Source organism: Seriola aureovittata, chromosome 22 (genome assembly GCF_021018895.1).
Source record: "Seriola aureovittata isolate HTS-2021-v1 ecotype China chromosome 22, ASM2101889v1, whole genome shotgun sequence".
In the NCBI taxonomy this organism is placed as follows: domain Eukaryota; kingdom Metazoa; phylum Chordata; class Actinopteri; order Carangiformes; family Carangidae; genus Seriola; species Seriola aureovittata.
The window spans coordinates 19,350,624-19,377,754 of NC_079385.1; the positions used below are offsets into that span (position 1 = coordinate 19,350,624).

General features: G+C 41.2%; 2 protein-coding genes across 5 annotated transcripts in view; one reads left to right on the forward strand and one right to left on the reverse strand.

Annotated features, from left to right (window-relative positions):
- Nucleotides 1-428: 428 nt before the first annotated feature.
- Nucleotides 429-11,200, reverse strand: tmem110l (transmembrane protein 110, like). Its single transcript, XM_056368117.1, has 8 exons — nucleotides 10,724-11,200; nucleotides 8,345-8,393; nucleotides 7,842-7,937; nucleotides 7,632-7,753; nucleotides 6,490-6,602; nucleotides 5,234-5,317; nucleotides 4,979-5,110; nucleotides 429-2,625 (listed from the first exon to the last, which is right to left on the reverse strand). Exons 1-8 carry the CDS (start codon nucleotides 10,911-10,913, stop codon nucleotides 2,494-2,496), a joined length of 918 nt encoding a protein of 305 aa, XP_056224092.1. The 5' UTR covers nucleotides 10,914-11,200; the 3' UTR covers nucleotides 429-2,493.
- A 3,507-nt stretch (nucleotides 11,201-14,707) lies between these two features.
- Nucleotides 14,708-27,131, forward strand: part of sfmbt2 (Scm like with four mbt domains 2) — a 46,612-nt gene continuing 34,188 nt past the window's right edge. For 2 of the 4 annotated variants that reach the window (XM_056367572.1, XM_056367575.1), the window contains exons 1-3: nucleotides 14,708-14,902; nucleotides 21,064-21,241; nucleotides 23,536-23,630. In XM_056367572.1, the coding sequence (XP_056223547.1) occupies nucleotides 21,151-21,241; nucleotides 23,536-23,630 (186 nt within the window). In that variant the 5' untranslated portion in view covers nucleotides 14,708-14,902; nucleotides 21,064-21,150. Of the gene's footprint in view, nucleotides 15,232-19,894; nucleotides 20,948-21,063; nucleotides 21,242-23,535; nucleotides 23,631-27,131 lie in introns of those variants that run through there. The other 2 variants (XM_056367573.1, XM_056367574.1) reach the window with 2 other exon arrangements.

A 27,131-nucleotide genomic window follows, 5' to 3' on the forward strand; every position in this document is an offset into this window, starting at 1 on the left:
TTGAGGTTCTGTTCAGAGACGTAAAAAACCACATTTATAATTTAAATTTTCCGTCCATGTCAGAGTGTCGTGTGTGTGTTTTTCTCACGCACCCAATATGTGTGTCAACACATCTTAAACGTGGCGACCCTGAGCTGAAGATCACACCTGGTTACCACAGACACCAACCCCAGCAACTAACCCCCATGTCCCAGCGCCAATGACTGACTACATGTCCACTTAACACGCATAACACACAACTACACACACACACAGCTCCATAGTCCCCCCCCCCCACCCACCCACCACCACCCCTGTCATCAGCTGGAGGTCACAGGGCTGCCAGCCCCGCCCACACAGGTGTGCTCTGGCCAGGTCCCACTCGGGTTGTCTGTCATCGCGCTGCGCCGCCCCCGGCCGCCGCAGGAATTCAAACACCAAACAGCGGGTTCATGTGTCAATCATCTTTATTCATAGCACAGATTCAAGAGATACATTCGGTAAAGAAGCACCGTGGCAGTTTACGGCCCGTTGATGACACTGATGACGGATGTGCTGTGACATTTCATCCACGTTTGTCATTTCATTCATAAAAAAAAAATATATATATATATACACAAGCTACATTGGATTACAAAATAAAACATTACAGACGGAATCTGTCAAACCATCGGGCTTTTAAACCATAAATGTAAACAGGTAAAATGAAATGTTTTGGTGATAAATTGCTGAATATATAAAAAAAGGAACATACATCAATCACCTACTTCAATTCATTCAGAACTCAAAACTGTAGTTTGGCGATGGATCTGAAAAACTCTCCCGTTTACATTACACACTAAAAACCTTATATTCCACTGTTGTCACCACAGATCAGACCACAATATATAAAGTCAAATACATATAAAATATAAACAGAATAAATAAATGTGCCATAACTTGCAAACAGCTGCTGCATCTTCCCACAGAGAGCGTTACTACAAAGGAGCATTAGGACCATTATTAAAGGGGGAAAATGAGATTTGAGAGGAGAGTTTGACAAAAAAGTCAAAATGTTATGAGAATTATTGTTGTTCTAATATTGACAAAATAAAGCTACATTAAATAAAAAGTCTTAATTTTATGAAAAAAAAAAGAATAAAGTCATAACATTTTGAGAAAAAGGATGTTTTATTTTGAAAATATTACCACCGAAATGGCCATTCTTACCAGATAAAGTCATTTTAAAAAGGAACAGTTTCCCATTTTTGGAAAATATGTTTATTCCTTTTTGCTGAGAGTTAGATGAGGAGATTGACAAGACTCTCGCATCTCAATGTGAAGCTACAGCCAGGAGACAGTTAGCTTAGCTTAGCATAAAGACTGAATACAGGGGGGAACAGCTAGCTGCCCCCCTGTGAAACCACAATGTGCCCTTTTTACACTTTGGTTTTTGTTCATATTAAACAAACAGGATATAATGTGTTAGAGATTTATGCTACAGTTATGCTCAAAGCTTAAAGCCTTTATGCTAAGCTAAGCTAACCATCTGGCTCAAGCTACAGGTGTCTGACATGAGTCATATCGATGCTCTCATCTAAATCTCGGCAAGAAAGAAGCTAAAATGAGAATCAAGCTCATAAAAATCTTTCTTTTCCCATAAATTATTGCTTTATTTTTATTTTTTCTCAACATTAGAACTTTTTCCTCATAAAATTACAACTTTAATATAATTTTACATCGGTCCTAATATTCTGTTGTATATTCCAAATATAAAAATCACTTTTCAGCCATTGCGTGAAACAACGTTCCACCCACATATCATCATCTTTAAAAGCAGCCAGTTGCAAAGGAATAAAAACTTTTCCATTTAACCACATTATCGACATCGTCCAAGGAATCAACATGTGCGTGGTTTTAACTTGATCATCCGTCTTCACTGAGAATAAGCAGCCAGAGCGAGAACACGCAGGAATGATTATAATTACACCTTAATTAAAAAGGTGGATTTGAGGTGATTATATAAGACGGAGTAAAATTTTAGAGCATTTATAGAGATATACTTCACTGGTTTGCTCCTCTTTGGAATATGATACGTGATAAATGAGTCTCTTTGGAGCAACATCGTTCCAAAAAGTCCCCCAGTGAGATTTATTTCAGTCTCCGTCACTGCCACCCGTACGTCTCACCCCGCGGGTGCTGCGCTGCTCTGTAATCTCCCTCTCCGCACACCGTCAGGTGTGGTTACTCTGATGTCGGAGGCAGCGAGGTGAGAGGACAAACAGCTTCTAATTTCCCAAAATGCTATTTGATTTTTTACATGCACACAATAACTATTCACACCTTCAGTGCAGAAGAAGGCAGCAAAGGCTGTAGTGTTCACATTCACAGGTTATATGACCTTTAATTGTGCTTGCAGAGACGCGGATATTTAGACCTTTAAATCTGAGGATGCAAGTTTTTTTTTGTTTAGTTTTTTTTTGTCCATATTCAGGCTCTTAAGAGTGGACGAGTAGGAGGTCACGTCACCTGGCTTTACACCACCACCCAGCTGGGTCTCACTGGTCCCCCTGAGTAATGCACATGGGGGACTGGCTCCTCATCGCCGGGCTCCTCCTCTTCCCCCTCCGAAGCCTCGTCCGTGTCCGTCTCCACCGTCAGCAGGACCTGAGAGAGGAGCACAGGCCGTGAGCGTAAAGACAAAGTACAGATGAGTGCTTCTCAGCTGTTTTGTGTGTTTTGGGTTCTGCATTCCCGGCCTAAAGTGGAAAATATCCCCGTTTATCCGCCGCGGTGCAGACGCTCTCCGGCAGCAGCAGGGATTCAAATACCACAAGGAGCAAAAAGAAATTTACAGCATTATAAACCTCCATGTGTTGCACTATGTTAGCACATGACATGTGGAAAAGCTGATATAAAGGGCACTTTAAGGAGCCGTACAGATTCAGATATGAGGATAAAGACAGGGCTGGGAGCATCCATTACCGCCCATCACAGTGTCCGGGGAAGCGCCACAGTAAATGTGACAATTAGCTGCTGCTAAAGCCAATAACCTGAAGTGAATTTTTACGACAATTTAAAAGAAATTGTTTGAATAAAATTTCTAATAAACGCTCCAGAGCCAAGAATCTGATAATCTCCTCCATAATCTTGATGTTACAGGCATGAAACCGCAGCCACAAACAACAAACAGCATTGTGGCTGCGGCTTCCACCACCAACCCCCCACCCCCACCCCCACCCCCCCCACCCCCCATCCTCCTCTAAAAGACCTCATCCAAGTCAATGCCCTCCTCTGTCCGTCGTCCTCCTCCACTCCACTCCGCTTTCCATAACATCAGCGCGTGGAAACGACTCCTAAATGTCACTTTTATTCCCAGGATGAAGGCTTGATTTATGTCCCGCCTGGCAGATGACCAGGGAGAGGGAGACGGGGGGAGGGAGGGATAAACACTCTCATCCCACTGGACACGAGGGTCACGCACCCAGATTACAGAACGCAGATAGTTTAGAGTCTCTTTGCCCATGTTTCTGGGAATCCAGTACAATAGAGATGGATTTCAATTATTACTAAAGGATTAATAAAGATTTTTTAATTTTAATTTTTCAAAGGAAAGTAGTTCCAGTAAAATCTGCAGTTTATTCTGTCTATCTGGAGTGAAAGAGCCAAAGTATTGGTGTTTTTAACTTGTGCTCATAAACACATTATTATGTTTTAAAAGCATAAAAACAACATGAAAATATTTTAATGTAATGCAGCTAATTGACACGGGACGGGTCTGACGAAAGAAAGAAAAAAAGAAAGGGGTTGTTTTTGTGATTTTGGTGAAAATATTGTAAATGTGAGCTTCAAGAAAAATCTCAAGACATTAATATTAATAACAGAAAAATGAATTTTAAAGAATAACAAAATTTCACACAAAGAAAACCAGATTTTCCCGACTCTACAATAACAAAGGAGGACGGGGGGGAACAGTCTGACTCAGTGTTTCTTGGACTGAACTCCTCTGGGTTTGTTCCTCATTAAATCAAGTGTAGAGAGAGAGAGAGAAGCTGTGTGTGTGTGTGTGTGTGTATGTGTGTGTGTGTGTGTGTGTGTGTGTGTGTGTGTGTGTGTGTGTGTGTGTGTCTCTTTACACTGTGTTCATCCCCCCAAAACAACAGGTGTGGTTGACACCCAGCGTGACTGTGCGGGTACATCAACCATCACCACCCATTTTCACACACATTAAAGTCTCCGCTCTCTTCACCAAAAAGCAAAAGATAATAAACCGTCACATTATCGTTTGGGGCCCATCTGGTTTAACACACCGTGGACGTTTCGGTGGGAACGGCGAACTTTTTTCCTCTAACATCAAAAAGTCACAGGCCGAGGAGTCGCTCTCGGAGCAGAGTGATCGGTCTGATTTGAATGTTTTAGCTTATTTTGAGAAGTTTATAAGAAACTTAAATACATTTTAATGTGACCTGCACTAAAGAATCAAAACATGGAAATAGAAAATCAGTAGAAAGAAGTTCTGTTAAATGTTCCAGACATGGACCTGGAGAAGATTATCCAACCCTCTTCTATGTTCTGAGAGATCACATAACCCCCGTCATCTGCTTCATCTTTCAACAGAGTATTGATCCTAAGATTTTATTCCTCACTTTCAATCCATGTAAACACTTTTGTTTACGCTCAGTCAAATTAAAATCAAAATAATTTGAAGTAAACATGTAAAAAATGCTTCTGTTCATTTTCATTTTTGATGCATTTCAATATAATTTAAGATTTAAATTCTAGTGATTTATTTAGAAAACTGGAATTTCATTTTATTGTTAATGTTTTCACCCTTTTTTTTACTTATATTTTACTATGAGAATTTCACCGTTTGGATCAGAGTCATGTCTTAATCCTCAGTTTTAATTTCCCAGTTACAGCTCTAATGAAGTTCAACAGAAACCATCGCTGGAACGAAGCAGCTGGTTTAATTACCCAAGTGCCTAAAAACAATAACCAGCTGTTCCACTCTGCATCTCACCCGCGACTCCTCGCTGTTCACCCAGGGCAGCGAGTCCGCCTTCTTCACCGCGCCGTCGCAGGAGTCGTCCAGGCTCTTCATCGTCTTGTACTTCCTCATCATCAGGCTGTCCACCACCCAGAACATGATGGACTGCAGGGGGAGCCAGAGAGAGGTGGGGGGGGGGGGGGGGGGGGGGGGGGGTTACTAATACTGCAGAGATAAGACTGAACTCTTTACATTGTATTTATTTTTTAAATAAGATGTGAAACTCACATTGACTATGAAAGGCACAATGAGCATGACCAGCACCAGCTCCAGCTGAGGGTTAGCGATGTAGCTTAGCAACACCTCCTGCAACTGGAGAAGAAGAAAAATAAAAGTTTAATATTCTGACATTAGAAATTCTGGATAATAATAATCTCTCTTGGCAATAAATTCCTTGATTATATAATTAACTATATACATTCGTTAATTTGAAATTTTATTTAAAGTTTACTCCGAATCTGCTCAAATAAATTCCGATTTTATTTTTACTCTATGAGCTTTAAAAAAAAGTTCCTTCATACATCATTTCTAATAGAAAATTCCACTTTTTTAAAACATATTTCTTTCACAGTTCATTGTGGAAATAACTCTTCTTTTACCATCTGATATTTGCAATTAGTTGCTTGGAAAAATGACTATAATTTCATGCCATCATATAGTAGATGAACAACATTCTTCACAATACAAATATATGCATGAAGCTTCAACCTCTGGTACAAAAATGTGTTTCTTAGCATATCAGAACAATATGCTCAATATCCCATATTTCATTTTTATTCTCTCCGTTTCTTTCAGTTTTTAATCAGCGCTGTATAAAATAAAATAATTATATTAAATGTGTCAGAACTATCAACAAAAACACACATAAATATGAAAATGCAGACTGACGGAGAAGCATCAACTTCTTATTTATATCAGAGTTTACTGAACCTTTCTGTGGAGATGGTTTTAAACAAAGGAATATCTCCAAATAACACAGAGCGCTTCACTAAACAAAACTCTGTTCTATCCGGAAGTAAACTAGTAAACCGCTTTTTATTCCTTAGATGGATCTGTTGCTTGGACAAGGGCTAATGCAAATAATCAGATTTGATCCCTGATGGCATGTGAACAAACTGTCTTTTAAATACATCAGCGCTGCTTCAGGGTTCCCATTACAATGAAAATACAAGTCCCTTTTCATCCTCTGCTTTTTTTATTCTTGCTCTTTCATCTCTTGATGCCAGAAATGGAAATGGAAAGATTGTTTTGGATGTAAAAATGTTGTTTGTGACGGTAAAAAGTCTGAAAACCTGATTAGAAACCAAGGTGAACCAGTAACAGACTCAGCTGATGCTCATAAACAACCGTCTCCTCTTCTGTTTTTTTATTTTGCAGGTCAAACAATGACATTTTCCCCCGTGCCAGAGGTATGATAATGCCACAGCACGCCACTTTCCCCACAGGACCTGAAAGCAGCACAAACAGCTGAAGCGTGTCCTTACTTTGGACCATCCGGGGACGAGCAGCACCAGGCTGATCACACCTTTCTCCAGCACCATGATGAGCAGGTAGATGCCACACTGACCCAGCCAGGCGGCTGCCTGAGGAGGGTCGCCTGAAGGACAGAGGAACACAAAAAAACACCAGAAAACATCATTAAAAAAAACATTTCTAGCTCATATTAATGTTGTGGTTAAAACCAAAAGCAGGAAGGAAAAACTACATTCACTTTTCTTATTTCTAGCAACTGTTTTGGACTATGTTTAACCACGATCTATATTTGCCTTCAATTTATTTATTATGTACTTTCTTTTGTTTTTTTCCCCAAATAAGGCTTAATTTTCCCATTTTATTCTAGATTTTTTAATTGCAGATTATGTCAAATATTTGCATGAAATTTGTCTATAAATTCTGTTCAATTCAATATTTCTTGATTGTCAGCATGTGAAGAAGTTATTCTGCAACTTTTCTGTAATTTGAACACAACATTTCACAGAAACTTCAGGCCATATTTATAGTATTTCCTGCCCGTTGTCTCCTACTATCCAAAAGGTCTGTTATGCAGGTGTCTCACCACAGCAGACACAAAGCAGGACAAGTCTGTCATTAGGACAGGAAGAGCAGGAAGTAAAGACGCAGACAGAGAGAGTGAACCGAAAACACAAACTAGCGATCATCATTTAATGTTTACAGTTCCTGGTCTAAACGAGCTCATCTTTTGCCATTTATTGAATATACGAAAAGTGAAGCGTTTCTGTAACACAGCCATCTGGAAGTCATAGTGCCAGAAAAGTCAAGTATAAGCTTGACCCCCGGGTCTCGGAGAGGAGTGACCACAACGCTCCCTTTAGTTGTTTCAGTGTAAATTTCCATTACTGACCAGCGAGTGAAATAACTGGCCTGGAGTTTCTCTCTCTCTCTCTCTCTCTCTCTCTCTCTCTCTGAAGCTACTGGGAATGTTTTCCACACTCAGCTGCAGCTGGAGACGCTGGCTCTCCTCCCTGTCTGCTCACCAGCTCGCCTACACCGCCCTCTGGTGGCAGAATCCACAACTGCAGTCTAAAGTACATTTTTATTCTTTCTTCCCTCCAGCTCCTACATCCAGATACTTTATGGTTTTAGAAAACACAAAGAAGTCACTCACCATATTCTCCAAACATAAGCAACGTCCACTGCTTGTACTCCACCAGCTTGGACACCAACTTGACGGCCAGCCAGATGACCAGCATCCCCAGCGTGGCGTCAAGCAGGAAGTTCATCAGATACCTGACATGGTAAAACGGTAAAAGACCATTACTTGCGATGGCCGCGTTCTCACCTCATCATGACCTGTCTGAGGTAATAAAGGACTCACAGGGAGCACGGGTCTTCTTTGGTGAGTGTGGACAGGAAGACATTGGCAAAGTGGATGAACAGAGCACCGATGGCCTGTTTGGATGTGTCGAAAAACCTGTGAAAGATACGAAGGGTCGTGTTTAACTTTTAACTTTTCTATTCTGTAGCATGTCTAAACATATCATTCCAAACATTTTTATCTCTAATTCTAATTTCTTTTTATTTTCCAGAATAATTAATGAGAGAAATTCCCTTGTTTAAACTCTGTAATTGTTTGGATTCTGCACTTGGTCATTTTGGGTTTGTGGTCAGTTCGTGTCTTTCTGTTGTCCCTGTCCCTTCGTAGTCACTCTTTCTTTTGCACCTGTCTGTGGTTCTTTTATGTAGTTGTTTAATTGACTTTCCAATAAGAAATGTCAACAGTCACATCGGGGCTCTGGCCCTTGGCCCCCTGACACCTCGGGGCCCTGGGCCTGAAAAAAAAAAAAGATAAGACAGAGAGATAACAGAAATAAATCTGACCAGATCCTCCACGGCCGTCTGATCCCAACAGGTTCGCGGAACCTCTTCACTGTGAACAAAAAAGAAAAGTAATCAGTTCATCAGTAGCTTCGCCGTCAGACTTGTGATTATCCTGCGGAACAAAAATGTGTAACACAGTTTGTCTGCAGCGAGTTTGTCCTCGTCTGTCTGCAGAGCTGCGGGGGAGCGAGGACAGATGAAACGAGATGATCACGTCGCATCCTTGTTCCGCGCTGCCACAACACTTCACTCCTCCCCACCGGGCTCAGGGCGAACAGAGGCCCACTGTTCCTCTATCTCGCCATCTCACAAGGTCAGTGAATGTGACTCGGCATGTGAAAACAGGACTGGAGCTTCCTGCAGACGTGTTTTACATCTGTGCACTCCACTCTTTTCCCAGGGTTTTTATTTGGTAGTTTTTTTTTAATGCAGCTTAAATTGCTTGTTTATTTAGTCTAATTGTTCACACTTTTCACTAAACTGTTCCAAACTTTACTTTTCTGAAAGTCTGCTGGCTTACAAACTTTTCTCCTCAAAAAAGAAATAAAAAAAAAAAAAGCTCAAAACTGACTTTTAAAGTATAAAACTTTGCATTAAAGAAGTGTGGTAGCTACACTGGATATGCAGCCAGTATCTGGATTGTGTGCGTGCAGGAATAATGTCGAGCAAATGGAAGGAAACTCCCTAAAATAGCTTGGAGGAAGAGCACTCTCAGAGATCAGCAGAGGGATGCATAGTGCAGGCCTGGCTGTGACTTGGCATACCGCCACTGTGATTACAGCTGAAGGGCTCTTAATGCTCTGCTGCACATAAATAATGCGGTGTATTACCAGATGCATGTATCTACACCGAGAACGACACTTGCATTGCGTGCTGAGGAACAGAAAAAGGGGAAAAGGGAGCAGGTATCGATTTCTCTACTAATAAGTAACCGTGCGGAGGTTACAGCTCATTGATCTCACTCAACCTCAAGGCCCGGTCTAATTCTGCAACACTTCCCCGCTCCGAGGATTCAGCTGCTCTGAAGTCGGCTGCTTGATTAGCTGCATTGACCTTTTAAAACTGCACACTGATTATCAGATCATGTGCGGTCACACTTCATGCAATCTAAACAGGATGCACGTGCATTTGTATTTCATTTCCATGCATTATAGTATATCAGCGGCCATGAATTCACCCTGCACAAAAGGTGAATTGACAATATAAGCACATTTAAGAAGGTTGGGAATTCAGAACAAAAGATAAAAATAAAGCACATATAATTCAGTCTTGATAGAGTCCAATAACTGACCTATTTTTATATCAAATGGCAGCTGCATAATATCAATGCTGTCATTGATTATTTAAGGAAAGTGATTGGGAAAGAAGTAACTAACTATAGCTTAAATATGAATAATCACACCTTTCAGCTGCAACTGCTGCAGGGGTATTAAGCCTTGCCTGTGGTGCCAAAGTTGGTGAGATGCCCGACATTCTCCAAGTCAGCTGCCACAGAGTCACAAGTTTTTATAGCAGTCAATAGCCATTGTTCAGGGTGAATAATCCCACACTGTGCTTTGCAAGGAGAATCTTGTTTTGCACTTAAAGTAGATACTCCCTCCACACCGTCAAAATTTTTGAAATTATATATATATATCACTTAAAACTGACAAGGCTGTAGCATAATTAAAAGCAGTCAGACATCACCTCTGAAGAAGTTTCTTTAAAGCAGTCATGGCATGACATGTTCCTTGAGCAGCAGCACAATGTGTGTGAATATTAAATTTCACTGAATGGAGGAGCTGAGACGCTGACGAAACTTCAGTTAAAAAACAGCGCAATTTATGACGCTGCTTTGCTTATCAGCACGTTTATAGGTGTGGTATGGTTTACCTTAATTGTTTATGTTTCATTTGAGTCTTAACCGCCAATTCGGCTTGGATATATATGCCACAAACCGCTTAATTTTCTTAAAATATGTACTTAAAATGAATGGTTCATATATATCTCTTCCGTTGCTGGCAACTGAATGTTTTGTGGACGTGTAAGGTGTTTGAAGCGACACCAGTCACATAAAAAGATAAACTTTTCCGAATAATGTGTTACGTATACAGCACTTAATATACACCGAAATTAATATCGTGTCTTTAATGTTCAGATAATGTTTCAAGAAGTTTCCTATTTGGCGTGTCTCATTGCCGAAACACAGGAAAACATTTAAATTAGCATATTTTCCAATGGAATCTGGCGGCGAGCTAATGAGGCTCCTGCGAAAACAAACGTCAACAAAACGCCACGTGGACTTGCAATCTTTATATAAATATAAAATAAATAAACGCAACAACAACAACAACAACAACAAAAACAACAACAACAACAATAAAAAAAAAAGTTACTCACACATCAGGGTGCTGAAGGCGACGATGGCCAGGAGTCCCTGGATCAAGACGCCGAACCGGTCCGTCAGAGCTCCGTTATCGCAGCCGTGCGGATTCGCCTTGTTGATGTCGGACATGTTTGTGATTTCAAATGGAGAGTTATCCAGGAACCGTTTCACCAAGAAGACCCCGCTGTATCCGTACATGTCCATGTTGACACGGTAAAAGAAAAACAACAACAACAACAACAAGAAGAGCCGTTGGAGACAAAAGGAGCACTTCCTCGGTGGGTTTATCTTTAGCTCTTCTTCAGTCGAGGAAAAACAAACCGCGGGGTTTTTTTTTGTTTTGTTTTTTAAATTTTCTGGCGAACGACTCAAGTTTAAGTTTCCCCTTCAGTGTTTCCAGAAGCTGACGCTACATGTCGTGATGGAAGAACAAACAAGACGATCGATTTTCTGACTCACATCCATGTTTATGACAACGAACAACACTTACGATCAAGTAGCCCACACAGGAAGTCCGACTTCCGGTAGTTTTACTTCAAAATAAAAGGTTGTGGCTGTAGCGATTAACGGATAGAGACAACAGAGATTAATAAAGATTAACCTTTTACAAAGTGTCAGGTTATTTCACAATACACCCTATAAACATTTAAAATAATTATAAAATTACATTATTGTCCTGTTTCATATGTTTTTAAGCATCTAGTTTATATATTTTTTTCTTGTTTCATTGTTTGTTTTAATGTAGGCTATGTAGGCCAACACAGAGCAGAATTTATACTGAGTGGATTATCCTGGTGAACTATAATAAATTCAAATGTAATATAAAATTGAAGCAGACTATTTCTGCAATTCACTGCAATAGTGTTGAGACTGTAAATAATAAAGAAAAAGCAAACATGTTGGTAAAAGGATTTGTATACAGCTCAAACAATATAAGTGAGAAACATAGAGACAGAAATTGGATAAACAACTGAATAATTTACATCACACTTTTAACCAACCTAAATCCTGATTATAACTACCAAATATTCATTCATTTTCAGGATTTTAACATTTTAAATCACAGTGTATTTACATAATACCACTATTGTTTTTTCATGAATTATTTTCCATATAATAAATGCTAATGGGGAATTATTTTATTTTTATTATCAGATCATATGTAAATGCAATCACGTACACTTGCATGTAGGCACACAAGTACACCCTACAGAGATGACTATAGGTGCTCCACCTTTGTTTTATTTTGAAGTGACGTTCCCCCTAACTTTCCTGTTGTGTTTCGGTTCGTTTGACTCAGGTCCGCGCGACTCTCCTAGCAGAATTCCTTGAATGTGCGCGAGACCGCTTCAGACCCTTTGTGTTTATGTCAGTGGCAGGCGCGCACGAGGCAAATCTCTGCCTCATGTGAAGATGCAATGAAGGAGATCTTTAGGTTCATTCAGTCATTCTGTTCAAAATAAGCTAAAAAAAACAAAGAAGCTGTAGCTATTGGATTCCTAATGACAAATCTGATTTATGCCAATTTACTACAGACGTCAGGGGATTACGTACCTGGAGCCTCAGGTGTACAGGCACAGAAACAACATGCCAGAGAATTTACAGATCAATAAAGAGTATTTGTTAGAATAAGAAATAAATGAAAATAAAGCAGGCTTTTAGAATGGGCTTTTATTACGGATCGTTACACATCATATGTTATTGAGGGGGAAATATAAAACTTAACATTTACACCTCGCTGCAGAGACATCAACACATTCTGCGATGCCAAACAAGACGGTGAAAATGTTCCGTAACCAACCAGACATGCAGTAAAGTTGTGTCACAGTCACCAACAATTGAACACACACGCATCCGTGTAAATTATGATTATAGGCTATTAAGATTTGCATTAATTTCTTTAAAATAATTATTTATTCCTATTTACTCCACATGGTGATGGTTGGTTGTTTGGATGATTTGGAGAATTTTTACGCGTTCCTAAATGGTTCACTGGAGCTCCATGAACCTGCTTCAGATGCATACATATGTGACTCTCTGCCGCGTGCAGAGAGGCTGCAGGCTCATGCACTTGTGTGTGTGTGTGTGTGTGTGTGTGTGTGTGTGTGTGTGGGTGCAAAAGGGAGGCATAATCCTTTCTCCCGCGCGCTTGGAAAAGCCTCTTCCCTGGCAGATTAATGGAGCGCGGCGCACGCTTCAACCATCTGTTCCTCCAGTGGCATCACACCGGCACCGGCGCCTCCTCCCCTGTCTTTATGATTCCTTTGTGTCTTAATGAATCAGATCCACCGCCGTAAATACAACAACGAACTTCCCGTGACAGGTTTCAAAATAAAATCCATTCTTGCAATCGTGTCACTAGGTGCTACTTGTTACTTATTTTGAAATCCCTCTTTGGTTCGTGGCCCCTTAAAATAAGGATAATTATGATCCCTCGAGAACTGAAGAGTGATTTTAGTCTCTTCAGATTGATTATTTGAGGATTGAAGAAGTGAAAGTATTCAGTATTTCAAATTAAAAGAGAAACTTTGGGAAAGAAAACTTGAAGAAAAAAAAACAGAATATGGTGTAAAAGAAATACTCTTTAATGTCTCTTAGTTCTCAGACTGAGAAACACTATTTTAAAACCGCAGTTTTGGTTTGGAAATGTTTTATTTACTTATTTACTCATTCATTCATCTGTCTATCTTCATCTTTCCATTTGAAAGAGTCGCCATGCCTCCTGTCTGCTCGTCTCTTTTACTGACTCTCACAGTAAAGATACTCAGTTATGAAGCCAGGATAGAAGCCTGCGATAACTTCCCTGCTTTGTAGTTTTATGAACTTTGCTGTAGTTTTAGGTGAAAGTCAGGGGACTTTGGTGATTTTTCAGGGGATTCCCGGAAAAAGAAAATGCTGCGTAACAAAACAAAAAAAATCTACTGTGCGCTTTAAAACAAATGGGCAATTGACCTTTGAGCAATTATTATATTACGCACACTTCTCACCAAAAGTCAAGCGTGAACTTCCATGTTTAAAGAGGAACATGCTACTTTCATTTCACTGAGCCTTAATTTTGAATATTGCCCCCAACTAACCTCGTGTTGTATCACAGAGTCATGACGGTTTCACTTTCTGTAGGCACAAGGCCATTTCTTCTCTCTTAGTTCAGTTATGAGCCATAAAACTTTACTGTGTCTCACTGGGGCTAACTTACCTGTAGTGGTAGTGGCGTTAATTATCATCCCTCAGTTTAAGCAGATAAAACCTGATATAAAATACAACCTTTGAACTGTGACTGCCTGCATGTATCTATAGTGGTGCAATGGGCTCCCACCACTAGAGGATAGTGTTGACTTTGATAAAAAAGATGGTCCTGGTTTATTAAAAATAACAACAACAACAAAAATGTCTGGGTATTTCCTCAAGAGCTGTTTGGAGAAAAAGGGATTGTCAAAAAAAAAGATAAATAAATAAATAAATAACGCCAAAAATACACGGAAATAGTCAAAAGTGCAAAAGGCGATGATAAGAAATCATAACTTATTGGCTTTTCAGGCTTTTCGTGCACAGAAGCAGCTTTAATGACGACACAACTGGGTTTCTGCTATAGTTTTATACATGCCCTTAACAATATTATCACGTTTATTATAGTTTTGATGGTTGCAGAGGCTTTTATTCCAGTTAAAACTGCTCAGGTACAGAAACAATGCTGGGTGTTGGGTCATAAAACCGCCTGTAAATGCTAAAATTAATGAACGATTTAATTTTCGATTTAACCACCAGTAATGTTGAATTGATGTATGCTGAAGATAATATTTGTAGGTTAATCAGAATTTGCTTAAACGCAAATAAAACTAATATTCCGTTGCATATTTTTCCGCTGTGGTGCGTTGCTGAACTGAAGTTTCCTATTTATATCAGGCTGAAGATTTCTTTTTTTTTTTTGCTGCTGCTGCTGCTGCTGCACTAAAAGGTCAATGAAGGAGTTGGCTTGAAAATATCTGTAGATGTTTTTGGACATGCGCAGATGGGAGATGCCATATTGGAACGGGGGCAGCAGCAGCTGAAAGACGTCGCTCGCGCTGCTCTGCTCGGGCTCACGCGAACGAGGAGAGGAGGAAGGAGAGAGAGGGAGAGAGAGAGAGAGAGAGAGAGAGAGAAAAAAGCAGAGGGGGTCTCGAGAAGGAGAGGCGACAAAAAAACTTGGACAGGTAAGACAGGTGACGGCTCCGGCGGTGCTGGGAGGCTTTTTCCGCGGCTGCTGCGTTTTGTTATTTTCGTTATGTCGACGGTATAAACACGGGGAGAGTTATTTTTCTCCTCCTCCGCTTTAAAAAAAAAAAAAAAAAAAAAGAGAAAGAAAAAAAAAAAGAGAAGAAACCGTGAAGTGCTCTCGAGGCGGTTTCTGTAGAAACGAGAAAATAGTCGCGAGCGTTCGTTCGTTCGTTCGTTCGCGAGCCCAAGTTGTTCAAAGTGTCTCTCACGCGCCGTAATTAACAGCTTTCACCGGCGGAGAGGACGCTGTCTCGTGGCACTCTCGGTAATACCGTTTATTGCGTTGTTTTCTTTCCCTTTCTCTTCGCGTGCAGCATGTTATTAACTGTCATGGAAATAACGTTAATTTAAAAAATAAAAATATGCACGATATAACTGCTGTAACGTTATTTTACTGTGTTGTATTGCTGCGTGTAAAGACACGTTTTGTTGGATGTGAAGTTGTTTTCGTAGATTAACGTTAGAAATGACTTATCGCCGACATATAGATGAGTCATGTGGGATTTTTTTTGACACCTTAAGGTGCGTAAAAAGCCATCGGAAAATACCGGACACTGCCAAAATGTCAAACCACTTTCAACATGGCGGGTTATGGTGCTCGTGTGGGGAAAACTGCGCCTTAAAATCTTTGAACGAGGAAAAAATAAAACGACGGCAGATAACGCGCCCGGTTCGGTTTCTTTTGATGGACATACACGAGGTTTAATCAATTAAATTCAAAGTGAGCATTTGGCAACTCCGTGGGAGTTTTTTTCCGCTGCAGTTTTGAGTGTGCAAAGTACATGACCGGAGAGGCAGCTCTGAATGCCTGCCTGCCTGCCTGCCTGCCTGCCTGCCTGGTCGGCTACACCCCTCACCGCCTCATCTTCCTGATGTGCACTTAACGTTTCCTCTTTCACTTTTATCAAAAAAGGCTGCAGCTCATTCGATACGTTTCTTTCCAAAGCCAATTTAATCAGATTAATATTGTTTTTTCACCCATTTAAAACCAACACCGGGGTGATTTCAGTCCACCTTTTGCTCACAATCTTAGATTGTTATGTTGATGATTGGACAGTCCGGAGAGATATTTTTCCTCCAAGTGTCGGCTATTGTTTCTCTATGGGGTGAATTTGCAACGATTAAGCAGATAATTGGGTTAAACCGCGCGTATCAGTGTAATTATTTCTTTTTTTTTTCTTTTTTTTTTTTTGCGTGCGGTCTGCAAATCCGGGGGTTTTTACAGCTTTGCATTATTCCTCAGGATTCCTCCTCCAGATTAAATTCGTCACCATAACGAACAGAAACAATAAAGACTGCACGTTACGGAGCAGAAGCAGAAACGTTCATCATGTGCAAATGAATAAGTCATGCTTTTAGATTTTCTTCTTTTTTTGTTGTTGTTGCTGCTCCAGAGATATTTAGAGCTGCTGCGAGCGGAGTGAAGGGGATGGTGGGTGAGCGCAGTCTTGGAGATAAAGCCCCCCCCCCCACCACCACCACCACCACCACACTCCCCCCTCCCACTCCCAAAAAAAGAGCACGTTTTAAGGGGAAAAATGAAAACGTGGCCATAAAAGTAAAAAAAAAAATATGATCCATTTTCTCCACTGGTGAAGATCAATATGGCTCCTGCTGCATGTTACAGACGGGTTGAGCTGTTGGCTTTTACAAGAACCACCCAACAGTCATTTTCTTTTATCATTTAGCTGTTTTTGATAAGAGTTGTTCAAGCCAATGAGAAGGAAAGAAGCAGCCACTTTACAGGAAATGCTTTCTTTCTTTCTTTCTTTCTTTTTTTTACGTTGGCAAACTAACTCGCCGCCTGTATTTGAATAAGGGGAGGACGTAGGCAAACGCCACGTTCAGCCTCTGTCCTCCTGTTTTGAGACAGTGTTGTTGTGCATACTGTGTCGTAGGACGGTGTTTCCAGTCATTGATGTTGAAATAAGAAAGCTCCAGGCTGAGGGAGTTCCCCCCCCCCCCACACTCCCCTCCCCTCTCTTGGCTGCTGCACTGTTTTCCTCTTCTGTTTTTCTGTGGTCCATCAGGGGCAGTTGCTGTTTGCCTTCATCATTTTGTAGTTAGCTGATTTCAGTGAGCATCAGATTGTTGTAATTGGGCACGGAAGACACAGGCTGCATTGTGCGCACATCTATGTTAAAAACTGTAGGAAACAGAGGACAAATTGTTACATCAAGGCCTCCTGTTGCCAAGAGGAAACAACTCTTGGATGGGTCTAAAAGAGGAGAACCTAATAGGGAGTAATGCAATAAAACCCCAGCCCATGCAGTGGTAGTTAATCTCCTAAATCCCCCATTAAATCTTTGGCATGGATGGGTTTAGGGAAAGGCAGAAGGACAACACGTGGATGCCCAGCGCCCCATCAGGGGCTAATCAATAAAAAAAAAATCCCTCCCTCCTCTCAATCTGAGACCACAGGGGCACAAATGTCCCGCGTCTGAGATTAACTCTCCCAGACCAGTTTAATCCCCCCCGGTGCCCAATCTGGGCTGTTTCCTCCGGGACGCTGAAAGGCCAGTGAGTTTCATCAAGAGCAAAACGCTGCACTGCAATGAAAAAAAAAAAAAAAAAAAAATCCTCCAAAATGATGGTTTGTTTCAGGGATAAAGAGCGAGACAAACACATCGACACTGACAACCGCCTTCTGAACAAAGAAGCCTGTGGATGCTTTTCTGCCCCCGAGGGTTCGAGGGTGATGAAACTTGTTTAACCAGTGAGGGACCAAATGAAGAGAAACTCAACATGCTCTTACAGGAAGTTTACAAGATGATTAAAGTTGACCTTAATGTTATTTTCTCACCGTGATTTATTATAAAATGCCAGTTGTTTGAAGGAGAATGGTGGATTTTGTCTAAACCTGTTGGATCCACCCACAGAAATATATTTTTAAAGGCTCTTTATTGGGAAAAACTTTATTTTTTATTGCTCGTGTGCACATAGAAATGGTTCTGCTCTTTGTTTATGAATTGTGAAACATTTTTTAAAACCTCTGGGAACTTGATAAAAAAGACTAAAATATGTGACCTTTGAAATTCCAAAGGGCGTCCAAAAAGTTTGCAAATGTAATAAATGTGTCATGGTGAATTTTGGGGAAATGACCAAGGCGGTCCATAAGTATTTGGACAGTGACACATTTCCTGTTTTGTTGGCTCGGAGCTCGGAGCTCTGCACTGGATTTGGAAGTTTTCAGGGTGTTCACATCTGTATTGAGTAGACCGGTTTATGGACAGCGCAGGAGGACAATGACAGGGCTGCAGCTCCTACACTGCTCATCTGATGTGGTTGTTGAAACCTTCAAATTAAAGCTCTGAGTCAGCACTTGACCCAGCGTGGTCATTGTTGAACTTAAAATCCAATGTGCTGGAGTGTGGAGCCAGAACAATCCAAAATGTTGTGGATTTCCACCAGGACTGCATGAATATTGGGGTTGCAGCCACTTTAATCACTATTTATTTATCTATTCATTTATATCTTTGATAAATCAATTAATTATTTAGTTTATAAAACATCAGAAAATAGTGAATAATGTTCCTAAAGCCAAAAGAGACGTCTTCAAATTTCTCGTTAACACAGAAAAAAACTCAGCAAATTGTCACATTTTAGAAGCTTACATTTCTAATTGTTTCATCATCAATTTCTGCTTGATGAAATCATCCGTCGGTCCTCAGAGCTGTAGCACACTTAGTGTTGGAAGAAGCAGACACGCAAGATCTGTGTGTGTGTGTGTGTGTGTGTGTGTGTGTGTGTGTGTGTGTAATAGTGTAAGGGGGGAAAAAAAACTTAAGGGGGATTTTAAGGGGAATAACCGTGTTGAAGAGCTGCTCCTCGTAACGTTTGAGTGGACTCTGGTGACTTTCAGTGAGAGCTGCATGCTGACAACAGTGATGTGTCAATGCAGCTGGAGATTGTAGCTGAGAAACAGTGATAGGCTGTGAAGAGGGGGTGGGGGGGTGGGGGGGGGGGGGGGGGGGTAGAAGGGGGGAGTGGACGATGTCATGTGAGCCAAATTAGCTCAGCTTGTTGTTTACGCAATGGATGTATGCTGGAGCTACTGTGGGACGTCAGGGGGGGTGGCACACGAACACACACACACACACACACACACACACACACTCGGGTGGTTGTGGAGGCTGTCACAGCCCTCGTAGCCTCACAGTTCTGTAAACACACTCGGCAGCGGGAGCCGTCTCAGTGTGTTTTGTGTGCTTTAATTTTCTCAGGGTTTCAGACGCAGGACTTTATTCCACCTTCATCAGAGGATCGTTGGATTCTCTCCTTCTGTTTTTCCCGCCTGAGTAAATACCAGCAATGATCCTCATCAAAAACAAGGATACTTCCCGCTCTTTTATTGGATATTGATTTCAAAGACCGATGATCTGGATCTGTTTTTTTGGCTTGTTTTTCTTTTTTTTTTTTTTTTTGTAAATGTATTTATTTTTTTGAGGATCGCTGTGCGATGGCAGCGAGCCTCGGCGTTAATTGCCAGGTTGGTGAAAGTGGGTGGAAGTCGGTGAGTGCGTCACTGGTGATGTGACTCCACGGCCGAGGACAACCGCCAAGGCAAGTGACAAACAAGGTCTGTTGTTGTGAAGGTGCTGATTTTCACATATTGTCGTTGTGTTGATCGCTCCGGACAGTTTCAGATACACACTGGGTTTCATTCGGTTTTGTTTATTACACGTGCGGTTTGTTGACGTGCTCTGGCTTCTGGTGACGTGGTGGTTTGGACCTGTAACATTTACAATGAGAGCTGACAGGATAATCGATCAGAGAAAATTGATTGTTTAAGTGAAAGTTGTCTTCAGTGTGAGGATTTGTTGCTGAATTTTCTCCCATTTGGGACGGTTGGTTTGCAAAACAAGTGAAGAAGGACTCTTTTTTTACTATTTTCAGATGCTTTATTTACCAAATAATTAATACATGAATCTAGGAGATGGTCTGCAGGTTATTCAGAGAGATGTCGATGAGTGATACCCAACCTGGGGTTCAGGGACCCTCGAATGGGCCACAAGATGAATCTAGGAAAGAAGAAAGAGTGAGAAAGAGTGAGAGAGCGACTGAACTACATTAATTAGGAGACGAGAGACATGAGCTCTGCTCTGCGAGTGATTGATTGACTGATCACATCATACGTTTGCCTCACAGTGATTAATCAGAGCGGCATGAAAATCAAACGTTGCTGGGGAAGGCAGAGACTAACAACCCCAATCAGTCCCAATCAGGTGTTGATTGGTCGGTTTGATAATCACCAGTTGAAGTGAGTTAGAACCGAGTGGAAGCTGCTTCATGTTGAGGGATGGCACGTGGATTAGACAGAAGGAAATGGGGCTGGTTTTTAAATCATCGTGGTGTTTACAGGGAAACAAGTCCTTCGTGTGTGTGTGTGTGTCACAAATACATATTTACTGTCACACTTCCTCTTTTACCGTCAATATTCAGTTACAGTGCTGTCGCTCTGCAGCTCTGCGTTTTTTCTCTCCCCCCTCATTTTCAAATCGCGTTTAATTCACCAGCCTCGTTCTCCCGCTCGTGTCATTCCAGTTGTTCTACTCCGTCGGACTCTGATTGGTCATCCTGACGGCGTTTTGTTTTTCGCTGTGGTATGCAAATGCGCGCGGCCGGCAGACAGTATGCATTGGTAGATATTGCAAAACGCAGAAGACAGAGTAACAGGTTTTTCACTCTGCTTCTGAATGATGCTGAAAATGAGCGTTGTGTGTTGAAATCTACAACTTGTTTGTTTTGGTTTAATTCGCTTCGGCCTCTGCTCCGAGAGATCAGCTGCTTCTTGTGTTGATTGAGTTAAAGTTTCTGGAGGTTCGTATTCATTTCTTCCTGCCCTTTTCAGCCACAGTGACCACCGCCGCTCATGCAAACCGCCCACTTCTTCTTTTGTTTATTCTGAAGAAACTGGAGATGCAAAGTGCATCATTTCCTGTCTGCCAGATGACTTTTCCAAGGAAATTCTAACTTGAGAAGTGGGTGTTTGTTTGAGCACACTTTAAGCCTTTATGAACTGTTGTTTTACTGTAAGAGGAGAGTTTCTCATCAAGTATCTTGAACAAATTATTAATTGAGCTTTCTCTTCCTCCAGGGGCGTCGAGGAAAGAGAGGGATGCACTGAGGAAGAACTGAAAAAAACCTCAGGTCTGAAGTTAACACTCGCCGGGGGAAGTGGAGGATGCAGTCTCGCACTCAAGATCAGCCATTGGCCCTCGCCACGGTCAAGACGTACAACTCAACCAATGGGAAAGAAGAGGAGGTGAACACAGGTGAGGCCCTGTAGCTTCATCTTTACCCTCGTAAGATCAGGTGAATGATAAGGTAGACGTAGGAATCTCTGTCTCCTGGAAAGACTATGTTTGATATTTGTCTATAAATCAGTGTTTCCTCACTGTGTTACTCTGACTGTTGAGTCTGTTGTAGATTTTGAAGTTGTAGGTTTTGCATCAGGCTGTTCTTTTATTGGCGTTAATTACCTTTATTTGCAGGCTTATGGCATAAGCACTGTGTGGTACTGTAAATGTTAATGGAGCATTTTTAGGGAAAAAAAATTGAGTGTCGTCCCTTTTGTCCCTGTGTTTTCAGTGGAAACACACACACACACACACACAAACACACACAGGTTGAAACACCTCAACTATAGTTTTCTGTGTAAGCCCCAGCTCATCAGGATTCGTTAGTGTCTTATTTCTCAGCATCAGCTCGTGTCAAGTCTCCAGAAAAGCTGTGGTTTTATGAGAGTCCCTCTCTGGATCGGTAAATCCCAGCGACTACACCTTCAGTAATTACACTGTGTCACAGGCAATGATCAATATGGGTCAAATGATGCAACGCTATGAGATACTACCAGTGTGTGTGTGTTTTTTTTTTTTCTTCTTCAGTTCAGGTGAAGATGGAATGTAATTAAAATAATATATAATTTTGGCACCACCTTTACAAAAAGAAAGCTGGTGGATCATAAGTTGTGTCATATGCCCCATGATGCATTGCACAGAGGGAATGGAGGAAATGCCCACAGCTGAAAAAAATGAAAACAAATTCTGGATTGTGGTAAAACAGCTTTGTTTACAATCCTGAATACAGAAAGCAGCTATTAAGAACGCTCTGGTGACTGCATGCCACGTAACCACAACGTCCACGGTTCGATTCTGGCCGTGGATCTTCCTTCCTGCCTCTTTACTGGTGACGATTGAATAAAGGCAAAAAATTCCAAAAATAATCTAAAAAGAAAAAACTATTAAAGCTCCATATTTTACACTATTCCTGTATTTTATTTTGAAGTGTTGATCCATAAGAAGATATATTTGTGGTTTTAAGAACCAAAAACCATCTCAATGTAGTTTTACATCTCCTCTCTCAGGCTCTAGTAACAACAGGTCAGTGAGCCAATCAGAAGAGAGGAAGCTCTGAGCCTCTCTTCTGATTGGCTGACTGTTGTCTGAGTTATCTCATAAAAAAATAAAAAAATAAATATAGCAGATTTCAGGTAAAAACACTCAGAGAAACCAAATCCTGCAAGGTTTGGATGGTGGGTCCAGGTGGGCGGGGCTTGGTGACTGCTTTGTTGTGACATCACAAAGTTCCAGAAGTCCTGACGGCTGGTTTTAAGGCTCAGTTTCTGAATACAGGCTGTGTGCATTTCTCTGTGGACTGAGGCTTTGATACTTTCACAGTATTAATATAGAAGCTAGAGCTGATCTATAATCAAACACATGGACAGAGACCTATATATTATATGGGACCTTTAAATAGTTATAGTTGGATGTCGTTTACTGTAAGTGGGAGTGACTTGCCAAAGTAACAGTTTGTAGATACTATCATTTCCTGCTAAAGTAAGTTGATATTTTTGACACTAACTGTATTACAACTACCGTGTCAGACACAGTCAGTATATAGTAACATAGTTCTGCTTTTAGCCTGTATTTTACATTTTGGTAAATGTGCACCATAAGAAGTCTTGTTTATTATCTACAAACGGTCGAGAAACAATCACCATCAAGAAAAGGAAAACTTCAGAATTTCTTTGCAAGATCACGTAAAAAAAGTTTGACAGTTTGTAGGAACATTTTCCTCAACACAGAAGTAAGTGGTGTTCATTCGAGTAGTTCGTATCTGACATCTTGAATTAACTGAGAAGAAAATGTGCCATGTTTGACACACAATGTGTCGGCAGGATGCTAAGAGTTGAGCTCTGTTTGTTATCAAATGTGTGTGTGTGTGTGTGTGTGTGTGTGTGTGTGTGTGTGTGTGTGTGTGTGTGTGTGTGTGTGTGTGTGTGTGTTCACGAGAAAAAGTGAGCAGAAACAAACTCAATCAAAACATCAGCTTCCCACCGCGCCGTCTCATTAGACAGAGCAGGTTCAGTCCCACACTCTTCACACTGAAGAGTCTCCAGAGACACACACACACACACACACACACACACACACACACACACACACACACACACACTGGTAAGATCGGCTACATTTACAAAACACGAAGCCTGTGTGTGTAATTGCCACCTGCGTCTCATCCCCTGAACGAAGGTCTGTTTGATTGACGGGACATTTTGTTCATCCAGATGCGGAGTCCATGGAGGAGGAGGCGGAGTTTAACTGGGAGGAGTACATGGAGGAGACGGGGGCAAACGCCGCCCCTCACACCACCTTCAAACACGTGAGTGACCGCGTATCATCTTCGCCTTACAATCCCATCGCCACGGTGATCCTTTAAATACAGCCTCTCGGTTTAAGTACCATATGCAGAAATCCTTTAACGACACATTGGAGAGCGCCAGGCCTCGGCGTCACGGTGATGATGCCGCTCAATGGAGCGCTCCCGTTGGCTTTGTTCCCCGTCGTGACGCACAAGTCGTTTGACAACCTCTGCGGGCTTCTGTAAACACTTTTTGTGGGTAATTACTGGAGCACAAAAGAAAAAGCATCACAATGAAAACAAAAACAGGGCAAGGTCGTTTTAAAATATTTAGAGACAGAAATTACAGAGTCGGATGAAATGATCATGATTTTTAATTTCAGCATTCCTCATCATCCTCTCTCTTTTTCTGTTTCCTTGCTCTCAAGTGGGCGTGGCTTAGATATATCACAGTAGACAGACATCCAATGGTTCCTTTTTAATGTTCATTTGTGGACAATATTCAAAGTTTTGGCTTTATTGCTTGGTATTTTTCACTGACTGATCCTTTAATCCTCCGAGTAGAGCTCAGTTAAACTTGTAACTATGAGAGGTGTGTCTTTTGCATTTATTGTACTTAATCCCCGAGAGTTGGCGATGTTGCTGTGGAGCGCGTTGTTGTTAAATGCCTGTCTTCTCTGTTGTGGTTGTATTCATCTAACAGTTGCCGCAGACACAAAGAGAATTTCTGAAAGAATAATAAGTCAAACTAACTAGGTTACAAATGTGTACTTTCACTTTTTAAAAGGGTTGCAGTGATTTCCTAAATCAGCTGGGCCCTGCAGCTTTTCAGGAAACGTGACTCAAACAGGGGGAAATGGTGTTTTCGCAGGGGACTATTTTCAACGGCGGATTAATCCACATTTGGTGGTCTAGTGAGTATTTGGGGCAGCAGGGCAGTGTGTGTGTGGTCTGGGTCAGAATAAACTAACAGTGTGTGTGTTTGGTTAAGTTTAACACTTAGTTTAATTTCTTTTTTACTTAAGGGAGTTGTGTTAGTTAAGAAAAAAAGTTAAGTTATTTTCAGCAGTAAAAGAGATTTTTACAATTTTAAAATTCTACTGTTTCCATGGTGACCGTTGATTAGCTGCCATTAGCACTTGTCAAACCTGTTGTCAGTTTTTGGGAAGTTTGTAACATTGAAGAAGCAGCGATCTCGTCCTCCTGCTGTTGCACTTAGCGACCAAAGTAAGGAGAGAAAAAGTAAAGGTACCTCTGACTTTATCTTGTATGAATAAAGAAAATGGCAACAGGTATCACAAGTGCTGATGGCAGCAAATCAACGGTCTCCATGGAAACGGTAGAATTTTACCACCGTAAAATCTCTTTTACTGCTGCAAATGCTTTAACTCTTTCCCTTTTTTTTTTTTTTAAATTAAGGAAACCTTTTAAGAGATTCTGTGCAACTCCCTCAAGTAACTCGCTCAGCTAAGGAGAAATTAAAACTCAAGTTCTCATACTAAAGGTGTTTTGTTCAACCAGCCCCCGCTGATCTTTATCTCTGATATCTGAGTCAGGAAACCGCTTAAATTCTCTAGAAAAACTGAATCATCAGATAGAAAAGAACTAACGCACAACTTAAAACTTGTTTGGAATGTATTGATGAGCGCATCCACTCGATCAGAGCTGAGACCGTTGCATGTAAAACTTTAATGCAAAGTGGGGAGGTGGCATGAAAGGGTGAGGTACTTTTTTATTCCCCCCCCCCCTTTGGCAACAACTCTGCAGGCCATCTGCGCTCTGCTCTGATTCACCGGGCTGAAACTGTCTGATACCAAAGTGAAGCAGAGTTAGTTCAGACTGAGGATCACGGTCCGGGTCCGCTGAGCTGCGTGTCGCCGAAGGAAATCCACATCTATACTTCCTTTTAGTTTTTACTTGACATGTTTTTTTCTTTTCAGTATCTGATCTGGTCTCAACTGAAAAGCTGCTGTATGTTATCAACACGTGTGTGTTCTGAGTAACTGAATTAAGGGGATTTTCCAAAAATAAAACTGAATCAGCTAATTGTTTGGGTTTTTTTGTTTCCCTTTCTTCTAAATGTTGTTGTTCGTCATCCGAACGCTGAGCTCAGCAGAACGGCCGCTGTGCCAGAATCATGATGAATTAACTTCCCGAGGAAAAGCTGAAGTTACTTGAATTTACCCAAAGTGGCCAGATGTTATTTTGACTCTGTGTCCGTTGTTGTTTTGAGGATCGGGGGCAGCAACACGGTCAGATTCTGTCTGGTTCAGATATTTCCTCATGTCTTTATGTTTTATGATACTCCATCATTTTTCCCTCAAAGCACCACCAGACGTAAGATGCTGACTGCTCACCAGGTGACTGACGTCTTCTCCGTCTCTGGTGTCTTGAGAAAATGACTCGGGTGACATCACTTGAGTTACCAAACAGAGGAGGGTTTTAATGAAAGGCTAGCGTCCTGTTTGGAAGTTTGTGGCATCCAGCGTTTTCGGTTTTGTCCTCCAGCTTTATTACTTTACTTTACTTATTTATTTGTTTTTACTAACTCTCTTTCAAGCCTCTTAAACCTCTTTGACCTGCAGCAGGCCAGTTATTACAAACTGGTTTAATCCACTGTGCTCCGTTTCAGATTCTACTAAAGATTTAAAAAATCCCAGAAGATACTAAAATACAAAATGAAGCTGTGTGGATGTATGTGGCGTGATAATTGATGTTATTGATTATTTTCTAATTTATAGAAAAACATATTGAGACTAAGAATATGAAAATACTGACTCTCAGATAAAGTGATTGGAAGCTGAGCTCAGGGGCGGGGACGGAAACGCATTTAAGTTATTCACTTTTCTCTTTCCTCGTGTGCACGAGCTCCAGTAATGTTTTATTTTTTATATTTTCGACGCGCATCATTGGCTCGTCTCGACGCCTGTAAAGGTGTTTGAAGTGCACAGACCTGTGTGGGAATACAGTTTGATTGACAGATGGATTGATTGATTGATTGATTGGTGTAATGCAGAATCTACTTTGTAATTTTTTGATTATTTTCTTTTATTTCTTCATGATTTGAAAAAATATCTGAATGTCGGGTCGATTTAAACCCCTCTCTTGGGTAACTGATTATTGATCCGGTTTCTATTAATTGGCCTGTTACGATGTGAATACTCAGACTCCTCTGATGTCATTTTTGTTTCAATCCTCCCTCCGAAAAACAACTCATCCCGTTTCCAAACAATTACCAGGCTTTGCCTCCATTACCATGTTACATCACAGGAGAGGGCCAGATGGGACGAGCGCGGTTCATCCTGGATGCGAGGTCTTTATCCACCTCAGCCGACTCCGTCTTTGACCCGACGGCGCAGCTGTCCGTCCCGGTGAGGCTCGGCGGCGCCCGGCGACGTGTCTGTCTGCTCGGTGGTTTAAATAAGAAAAGGAAGAAAATTTTAAAGAAGTGTGTCAGTGTTTCAGTTTCTTACGTCACTCGGAGCGATGAGCGTAATAAGGGTTGAGATTTGAATCTGTTGG